The 10,283-nt window shown below is 28.3% G+C and overlaps 2 protein-coding genes across 2 annotated transcripts; both read left to right on the top strand.

Moving 5' to 3' along the window:
- Positions 1 to 274: 274 nt before the first annotated feature.
- LOC145202352 (calcium and integrin-binding family member 2-like) lies at positions 275 to 2,655 on the top strand. Its single transcript, XM_090081636.1, has 2 exons — positions 275 to 522; positions 815 to 2,655. Exon 2 carries the CDS (start codon positions 836 to 838, stop codon positions 1,391 to 1,393), a length of 558 nt encoding a protein of 185 aa, XP_089937762.1. The 5' UTR covers positions 275 to 522; positions 815 to 835; the 3' UTR covers positions 1,394 to 2,655.
- LOC145202348 (uncharacterized) lies at positions 1,966 to 9,941 on the top strand. The gene is made up of 3 exons (XM_090081635.1): positions 1,966 to 2,700; positions 2,805 to 3,046; positions 7,574 to 9,941. The coding sequence occupies exons 1-3, from the start codon at positions 1,966 to 1,968 to the stop codon at positions 7,668 to 7,670; spliced, it is 1,074 nt and encodes a 357-aa protein (XP_089937761.1). The 3' UTR covers positions 7,671 to 9,941.
- The last annotated feature ends 342 nt before the right edge of the window (positions 9,942 to 10,283 follow it).

Below are 10,283 nucleotides of genomic sequence, written 5' to 3'. Positions count from 1 at the left end.
ACTAAACTAGATTTAAATTTTGGGTGAATAGCAAAATATGAAACAAGTTTAAAATGATATAATTAAAACCAGTTTTATTCTTGGTAACAACGGCGGATTGATTAAAAAAAAAATCGTCTCGAGTTTTATATTAATTCACAAGTTTGAACCGATGATATAAATAATAAATTGAATTAAATGCTTTCTCACGCTTTTCTTTCTCTATTTAAAAAAGCGTATTGGTTTTTTATTGATGAGCATATTTGAATTCAGCAAAAGTTCGGTAACAGTTAATTAAGTCAATTATTTATATTAACCATAATTTGAACCTTTATTTAGTATGACCTAACTAATCAATTATCCTTATCACTGTTATCAAAATTGTTACGGAAACTTAATGAAACTTCAGAATTCGACACCATAGAAACGTTTAAAGAGAAGTGTCAACAATAATTCAGTTTTACAGCTGAAGTTTTGAAAAAAGATAAAATTTTAACTGGTTTTGTGCAGAAATCAAAATCCTTGGTAGCTTTTCTGTAAATTGTAGGTTATTGATTTTATGCTTAATTCAGAAAGTATATTTTATACAGATAATTTATCTATCTTTAAGGAGTAAAAATTAGTAAATATTCTTTAATGTTTAAATTATTTTTTTATATCTATACAAAAAAATCTTTTCTTTTATCAAACTTTAAATTTGGTTATTATTTATGTAAATACTTATGTAAGACTTAAATATATATACAATATATTGTTTTGTTATTACTATTTATATATATATATATATATATATATATATATATATATATATATATATATATATATATATCAATAGATATAGACATTTAACATAAACATGGGTAGTAATCATTCAGCATTCAATGAAGATGAGTTAATAGAGTATCAGGAACTTACATATTTTACTCAGAAAGAAATTTTACATTGCCATAAGCGCTTTAAAGAGCTAGATGTGTCAGCAGTAACAAAAGATAAAAATGCTCGTTTACCTCAAAGAACAATTTTAATGCTTCCAGAGTTAAAAGTTAACCCTTTTCGAGATCGTATATGCAAAGTGTTTTCCTCAAGTCCAGAGACTGGTGATATGTCATTTGATGATTTCCTTGATATGATGTCTGTTTTCTCTGAGAATGCACCTAAAAGTGTTAAAGTTGAATATGCTTTTCGAATCTATGATTTTAATGAGGATGATTTTTTATGTACAGGTGATCTTTATCGTGTTATTCGTAGACTTTGTGGTGAACAAAAGTTATCTGAGGAGAACATGGATGCTATTGTAAAAAAAATAATGGCTGAAGCAGATTTAGATGATGATAATCGATTATCATTTGCAGAATTTGAACATGTTATTTCAAAAGCACCTGATTTTGTCAATTCTTTTCGAATTCGGTTTTAGTTTATATGCACAGCTATGTGCACTTAATTTGTTGGAATGCTAAATAAGATTTTTGTATAATTTAAAATCATTTTCTATTTAATTTAGTTTAAAAAAAAAATCACTTAATGTTATAGTTAATCATTTTGCAATAAATTATTTTGTTGAATTTTACTACTTTTAGGTAGTTGTACTTTCAACTTCATATGTTGAAAGTACAATTACCTAAAAGTTGATGGAGAAAAGCTCTGATGGAGAAATCAGAAGAAAGATTTCAAATGTTCACATGTAACACAAATTTTTGAAAAAAAAAATTTTAATATTGTATTTTAGTATAAGTATATTAGACTGTACAAATTTATCTTATTTTCATTTGTATGATAATGCAGTTTATGTTTGTGTAAATTAATTTTCAAAAAATATAAGTAATGTTGTATTTTCTATTGGAATAATAACCAACGATTTTTATTAGGAATATTTTAGCTGTTATTTTTTAAAATGAGTGTGTTGATTCTTCTTCTATTATGAAGCTATACATTTTTCTTGTCCTAATTTTATTCAGAAAAACATTTTTTGTTTAGCAGTCTTAAGAAATGTCTAGTAGCTCTGATGGAGAAATCAGAAGAAAGATTTCAAGTGTTCACATTGATGAACAAAAAGTATGTAGTAATGCATCTTCATTTTCTTCCTTACTTTCTGACAATTCATCAAGAAAATCTTCAAACAGTTCTATAGATCTTTTGAGAGAAAGTTCTACAGATCATTCATACCACGAAACAAAAAGAAAAACTAAGGAGTGCAGCATTTTGAGCAACACATCAAGAGAACAGGCTAAAAAGTTCAGCTTTGATAAAGACTTATCAAGAGAAAGTACTTCAAAATCTAGCATTGTAAATAGTTTATCTAGAGTGAGCACAAATGAGTATGTGAATACATGTTTAAAAGTTGATTCAAATTGTGAGAGTGATAGTAGTATTATTTCTGAATCATCCTCTAACAACCAATACTCTATGGATGGGTTCGAAAAAGAAGATAGCATGCTTGTTGAGCGGGAAGGAAAATTTGAGCTTATTGATGCACAGAATTTAAAAGTAAAATGCTCTGATTATTTAAACAATAATTCTAAAGGCAATCACCCTTATAGAAGTAAACCAGCCTTAAAAAATTCTGAATATCAGCACATTAAGTCAAAATATGCCATGCCTGAGTTGCTGCAGGAAATGAAAAAAAAGAGAGTAAGTATCATTCAAACAAGGAAAGAAGAGGAAAAACACAAAACAAAATTAGAAGAAAAGCAAAAGCAATTAGCAGCAGAAAGATCGTTTCAGGTAAGTTTTTTTAAATTTCTTTTGTATAAAATTTTAACATGCTTAATGGTATTTTTTTCACTGTGCTATAAATGCTTTAAATTTTATTTTACATATCATTCCAGAAATGGCTAGAAGAAAAAAAAGAAACAAAAAAACTTAAATCTGAAAATCTGAGTGAATCTGTAAAAAAACCGATTCTTGATAAAGAAAGAATTGAATTAGCGCAGAGAGCTTTTAATGAATGGCTGCAAGTAAAGCAAGCTCATCAAAAGGAAGAAAAAGAGATGGAAAAGTTAAGACTAGCTGATGAAGCGCAATTTTATGTGATAAGAGATAGAGGGGTATGCAATAAAGCTTTTAAAGAGTAAGTGCCACCCTTGCATTTTTATTTGCCTATGAAAAAGTTTTTTTTTTAAAAAAACAGCTTAAATTTTTGAAATAATGTTGTACATGTATATGTTCAGCATTCTATGTATACATGCAAGAGTATATGTTTATGCATAACATTCAATACATATATGCAAGAGTATATGTTTATGCGCAATTACAATTAATATATCCAATATTACATATACCTGGAAGTTTGAAAGCAACCAAAACAATCACACAGTAATCACATGGCAATTACCTTATTTAGCTTAACTGTATAACATTTTCTTGCAGTAGAATTAAGTGTCAGTAGCACCTAAAACTGCCTAATAATACAGTTATTTTATTACTGTTAATTTAGCATACTATTACAATTTAGTATTTATTAATAATTTAGCAAGTAATAAAGTTGTAGATCCTAAACTTAGCTAATAATGTTTTTGTAATAAAAAGCATTCTGATTTTAAAAGCAAGTTGAAGTTAACTTTCTGTTTGAAAAATTTGATTTTTTTTTTTATTCAAAATTCAAAGAGTTGAGCATTTCATTTTCTTTTTAAGGAGGCAGCAAAAATTCCTCAATATGTAGAATGAAAGTACAAATGCCAAATGACAGGAAAAACCAAAAAAATATTTTTCTCAAATAGGTTTACCAGAGTATTGTACATTTAACATTAAGAAAAGACCAAAATCCAGCCTAAAAAGACCTAAGTGGCTGAAGTGACAACTTGCTTATGTTTCACATCTTAAGTTTTTTTTTGTCAAAAGAATGCAAGTAGTTAAACCATATTATTAAGAAAAAATGATATTCACTCTCTTCATAGTCATGAAAAAATAAAGATTAAACTTCAAATTTACAGAAATAATTATGAAAATTTTGTTTGTGAATTTGTAATTTTGAACATTTATACCAACCTCATGGTAAATATTTAATTTTTACAATTTCAAACTTTAATTTAAAGGAATAAGAAATTTTTTTACTTTAATTTATTACAACTTATACACTTATTATAATCCAATAAGTGGTTTAAAAAGTAAGAAATTTATATAAAAAACTATGGAATAAATTCTTCTCAAAACTCACAATGAGTGTTCTCAAAGATGTTTACTGTTGTAGTCAAGAAAACAGCTTTCTAGCCTGTTCCCAAATTCTACATTGCTTGGAGTTCTTTTGCACCTCTACCAGTGGTGTTTGAAGTTTTGGTGAGCAGTTTTAACGACCTGTTTACTGTAAACAGATAGTGAAGATTTGCAATAAATAAAGTCTTTGATGTGATGGAATATTGCCTACTCTTTTGGAGTGATACTTCAATTTGGCATTGCCAAATATGATCTTTTGAATTGGTCAATCTTTTCAGTAAATTCTGCATCCAGCTTGTTTCTAAATCATGCTTTGACAACATGTAAAAACTTAACTGTTTTCTGCATGAAGCTGAAGTGTATAAATATTGTTGAGAAGCTTTTCTGCAGTCATTTCCTTCAAAATATCCTCCATGTATGATCTTTGCTGAATGTTAAGTTGAACAGGAAAACTGTCTGCTTGTGACCAGAAACCTTGCAGCGTTTTGAATAGATGATTCACAACACTGATTAACATATGAAGCTCCATAGTTGCAATGATGTCTAGAACAAGAATGCTGTCATGTCCAGAAATGATTACCTCATGGTTAATATTTTCAAAAACTTTGGCTTGCAAAAGATCACTGTCTGCATTTCTAAACTTTTGAAGAGAAGCCTTGAGTGGGTCTATTGTTCTCAAGTTCTTCTAGTTTGCAATCTGTTTTTAGTCAATCACATCATGTACATAAATGTAAACTTGAGTAATTTTTGGGCTTTAGTCACACTAAAGTTCAGCAATTCTTTGTGTTAGCGGTCTTTTTTGAGGAGGGGATCTTAAAGTCTCAAGTATTAGTGGATCTTTTTCAACTACTCCTAGACAGAACTTCTACAAACCTTTTTCACTGTCTATGCCTAGCTTGGGGAAATACTCTAAAGAAACTTTTTAGGAAACAAGAATCTGATTAAGAAGGTCAATCAAGTTTATGTAGTGGACTAGTTGATCACTCATACCATCTTCTTTTGAATTGGCTGCTTTTATTATTGTTTCCATACAAAAATCTCTTAGCAGTTGACCAGCCAGTTAAAAATTGGTATGGAAATTAGACTATTTGGGCTTGGGTTGTCACGGAAATTGAATTAGTCTTCATCTTTACACAACTGGAATCTAATGTTTAGAATATAGTAAATGGTTTATGAATGAATTTTACAGATAAACTAGAACCATTGACATTTTTAATAAAGCAGCTTTGCAATTGACCATGTTAGGATTTTAAGTATTTTGACATTTGCATTCTCAATATAAAATTACCGTCAAAAAAAAGACCAATTAAAAGATGTTAGTAGAATGGGAAAATGCAATCTCTTGACCTTTGTCCTATTAAATAAAAAGCAATTTAATTATGTTACCTGGAGTAAGAGGAAAAGATGGTCCTCCAGTGTCTTTTGAAAAGCCAAGTTCCATAGGGTGAAACTTCTTTCGATGACAATCACAGTTGATGCAATCTGCTCAGCTGTCTTGGCATCTTATGCTGGCAGAATTTTCAAATTATCTCTGAACATTTGTGGTGTGCTGTGTTTTATGGCAAGCCTTACCCAACTAGGGTCGAGCAAGTCAAATATCTTACACTTGAGGATTTGTCTCACTGTTTTGGTTTTGCAAGAGGGCATTTCTCATTAAGTTTTTTTGTCCAATCTAGCAGATCATACAGCTACAGTCTTGTTCACAAGTTTCTATTCTGACATGAATAGTTTTAAAATCAAACAATTTGGGTAGTACAACCTCTTTGCCTTCATCCTTTCTTCTCAAAATTATAGGCCTTGTGGCCTTCTGGCATTACAAACATCTAAATTTGTTTGATAGATTTGACAAATCCTTCTTGCTTGAAAAGCATTGACTGAGCATGAGCACTTCTGAAGGAAAAGCATGCAAACGTTTTTCCTGTTCTGATTGTGGTCTTTTGTTTGGTAAGGCATCTTAAAAACCTATATCTCATTTTCTAGTCACTTAGCACTTAGACTAAAATTTTTTTAAATGAATCAAAATTGCAGTTCAAGTTGACAGTAATTTTTCTAATTTTATGTAAGAATAAATAAAATCTTACAACTATCTTTTACAGATGCAATAAAAATATCACCCTACAGACCAGGTCTAGCATCCAATATTAGAGGTTATAAACATCGTGTTGGATCAGAGTTTGTTAAAAATTGTTTAAGTAGACAACACTTGTTTACAAACAGGGTTCTCTTTGGATGGAATAATTTACCGGAATTGGTACTGGAGTCTACATCAGTCAAAGAGTTTAAATCTAGACTTAAGCTGATTCACTTGTAGATAATATTGAACAAGAAAAACAGGTTGCAGCTAAATTTTTAGACATCTATTGTGTTGGCTGTCATAGATATTGCCTGGTGCTCTATCTCAACAGCATTTGAATTAATATTATTATCATCACAATTTTATCTTTTCCCAAAAAAAGATAAAATTGTGATATTTTTATTGCATCTGTTAAAGTTTTTTTTTTCAAATTTCAAAATTTAAATCCCTAATTGAAAAAATAACAACAAATCTAATTTGTAAATTAGTTGCTAATTGATATATTTTATGTTTTTTTTTGTTGAATAAAAAGTACTCATTTGTAATCCTAAATATTTCTACTTCTTTTGTAGTTTTTGTCATTTTACCTGCACTTTTCTATGTCATTTGTTATTTTACCTGCATATAATGAATTTTCATGTTTTACAAGTATTTTATCAAGTGTTATTTACATACAAAAAAAAATGTTTTATTCATATTTCATGACATAAGGGCGTGTCTACTTGCAATCTATTTAATCAGAAATTTTCTACTGCTGTAAAATGCAAAATTTTCATATGCTGTCATTTAGTTCCTTTATGTAGAAAAAAATGAAATAGAAAAAATCAATTTTTTTCCATTTGATACTGTAATGAGATTTTAAATTTTATATTTTTGGGCTCTGGGGAGCATACATTTTCATCTCATATAAGTGGAGTTCTTGGATTAGCTTGACTGCTATTTTTGACAATAATGGGAGGTAGAGGGTTGTGTATTGGAAATTTAAATGTCTAAAAGACCATTTTTAGAAATGAATTAAATGACCATTAGAATATATTAAATGGTCGTTAGCAATGAATTAAATGGCAGAATGTAACCAAACTTATTCTGTGATTTGAAATTATATTATAAGCATAGCACCAATATCAATATTTGATTCATTGTGTGAAATTGTAATATATTTCTAATAGGATTATTTATAATTTATCATGTTTATCATATTTTCAATATTACTCTTTAGTTTTATAAATTTTATTTAATAACTGAGAAAAAATGAGATGCAATTCAATGAAAATAAACTGGAATTTCAAAAATTTGTCTTGCTGGAATTAATACATAAATGATTGCGTATAAATTATATGCAGAGGTATATTTTGTTAAATTGATTAACAGGTGGCTGCAAAAGAAGGAAGCCAACAATCAGAAAAAACAGTCAAGTGTGCGACCACCTAAGCGTATCAAATCAAAACTTTCTATTTTGGGTCACTGAGTTCAAGAGTTATTAAATCTAATTTTTACTATTTATATTTAGAACCTGTATAAATGTTATATTTTATATAAATTCAAAAAAGGTTTCTATTGATTATCAGAAGTAACTGAGTTTCGCGTTTTCATTAGGAAGAGCAATGTGGGTAAAAAGTTTTTTTTAGTTCAAATTCCAAAAAAAACCATCAGATTTAAAAGGTTTGTAAATTTTGAAAAGCGCAATTATATTTTTTTATTTATGACGTAAATATATTTTTAAATGTAGTATTATGATTGTTTATTTATGAATTATATTTTAAAATGAATCAGTGAGCTTTTCTTCGCCTTTTTTGATGCTCTTAGCATCAAAATAATAAATTTGACACTGGCACTAGGTAAAATCGATTTGATTTAATTTTTCAATCCAGAAAACATAACTTACTATCAAAAATCATAAATAGCAAACTGATGGTATCAGTCTATTGAATTTTCATTATTCTGAAAGTTAAAAAACGAAACATTTTTGAATTTTATTTTTAACAAGTAAAGCATATTAGTTTATGCTTTTAAAACAAAAAAATTTGTCATCCTGTTTTTCTTAAAAATGACGATGTTTTTTAACAAAGTGTAACAAGCAATAAACAGAAATCCGAAAATAATTCAAAACGATGACAGTGTACATTTTAAACCTTTAAAAACGTAAACTTGTTTTTTTTTATTTCTATTCACGTTGTAAATAACTAGTTATCAATAATACGTTTTTTTGTAAATATCTACATTCTCTTAATTGGCTTTAAACGCTTCGTATCTATAATAAATAATTTTATTAGAAAATAAGTAAAAAACCTAAAGGTTTTTATCCGATTTATTGATATAGTGCAGAGATATCTTCCCTAGATCAAAGGTTCGAGACTAGTTCTATAAAGCATCTAGCAACTTAGAGGTAAAGTTAAAATTCCTAATCAGGATTTTACAACACAGTCAAAAACCCTGTTCTTATTACCCTACATGCATGTTCGAAGTTAAGAAATATTTTTGAAAGAAGGTTTCAAATAAAAAACTACAGGAGCTGAGAACCCACTATTCAAAAAGTTGAAGAGCATCTGGTTTTATCCTTTAATCTAGTAAAAATTGGGAAAATGTTGACTTGTTTGGGAAAAAAAAAAAAATTGGGAAGACTGATTGACATTTGAAAAGTTAAATACAAGTAAAATGAAAATGACGTTTTGTTGAATCGTCAAAAAACACAAGATTTTTTTATCAAACCTAAGTATTTTTGTTAAAGTTTTAAAAAAAGATTCTAAAAAGTTTAAATAAAACTAGGGAAAAATTAGGGTCTACCCATTTGTTCTGATGTTTTTCATCTTTATCTTGATATTGTGAGGGTTTTTAGTTTTAGATAAAAGTTTAAATATACAAGTTTAATTTACTTTTTATTGACTATTATATTAAAATCCAAACAACAATTTTAAAAATTGAGTTCAAATTACTAACACATTAAAAACTTCTGCTTTTTAAAATAGTTTTAAAAAAGGAAAGACTATATCTAGTAATGAAGAACTCGTTACTTCAAATGTATAGAAATTTAATTCTCTATAACATATCCGGCATCTTAATGTGCTACCCATACAGAAGGAGTGGCGTTAATAATAAATAGATTAGTTATTTATATTTGTTTGTTAGTTATATGTGGTTGTGATACGGTTAGGGTTTAGGGAGGTATGGATTTAGGGTTATGTGAAAAGGGTCTTGTGGAAGGTTAAGATCGAGGTTGAGGGTCCGTGGATTACTTGGTTAAGAAAGAGCAAGGTTAGGGGATAGTTTGGTTAGGAATGGGCAAGTTTTAATCGTTAAAGGACTAATGTTGTGTTAGTGTCCTCAGTATATTCTATTATACAATATAACTCAATAAACTTTCTATTAGTGTGTAATGGTTATCACTCTTTTATTCATTGCGTTTGTAAAATACAAATAAAATTCTCTTACTCTACTTGTTGTGTTCGATCCTGTTTTTATCAAATACTTTTCTTCTTTTTTATACGAATCTCTTATTTATTTGAAACTTCTGGTTATTCTTCTTTAATCAATATTTCTTCTGATTTCAATTTAGTTCTTTACTTCTTCTGATTATCAAAATTTTCTTCTTCTTTTTCTCATATGTTCACTTATAAGACTTCTTGCTTATCCCAATATTCTTCAATCACAAAAATTCTCTCTCTTTAAAATTCTTCTTAAAAAACTTTCCTAAAAATTCTTTTACTTCTCTTTAAAATCCTGTCTTCCTCCTCTTCTCTCCGACTCCGACTCTCATTATATATTTTTGAACTTTTATAGTTTTTGCTTGTTTTCCGGTTTCGATATTCATCATTTATTTATATGGTAGGTTGAATAAGTCTCAATGAGTACGTCTTTTCTCAGTTGTTCTCAACTTTTTCTTCTTCCCGTTTTATCGTTTATTTATGTGAAGAGTTGACGAGTCATCTTGTGTACGTCTTTTCCTATGTTTTTTAATTTAATCCTCCTCACAATACTTTATAGCAATTTTATACCATGCCCAATGAACACTTTATACCATGTCTAATCAACACGTAATCGGGATTTGTTATTTCTCTATACGAAAACCCATCATTCTTCATCT

Source organism: Hydra viridissima, unplaced genomic scaffold, assembly GCF_058129835.1.
Source record: "Hydra viridissima isolate aposymbiotic clone 2 unplaced genomic scaffold, HvirCarnegie_v1 scaffold_3, whole genome shotgun sequence".
Taxonomy (NCBI): domain Eukaryota; kingdom Metazoa; phylum Cnidaria; class Hydrozoa; order Anthoathecata; family Hydridae; genus Hydra; species Hydra viridissima.
Note: the sequence above shows the minus strand (reverse complement) of the source record. Positions and strands in the feature narration are given on the sequence as shown.

What these genes read in the sequence shown, in the direction of transcription:
- LOC145202352 (XM_090081636.1), top strand. Translation starts at nt 836, where the DNA reads ATGGGTAGTAATCATTCAGCATTCAATGAAGATGAGTTAATAGAGTAT.
- LOC145202348 (XM_090081635.1), top strand. Translation starts at nt 1,966, where the DNA reads ATGTCTAGTAGCTCTGATGGAGAAATCAGAAGAAAGATTTCAAGTGTT. An exon ending in CAGCAGAAAGATCGTTTCAG is followed by an intron (nt 2,701 to 2,804) that starts GTAAGTTTTTTT and finishes ATATCATTCCAG; the next exon opens with AAATGGCTAGAAGAAAAAAA. An exon ending in TGCAATAAAGCTTTTAAAGA is followed by an intron (nt 3,047 to 7,573) that starts GTAAGTGCCACC and finishes ATTGATTAACAG; the next exon opens with GTGGCTGCAAAAGAAGGAAG.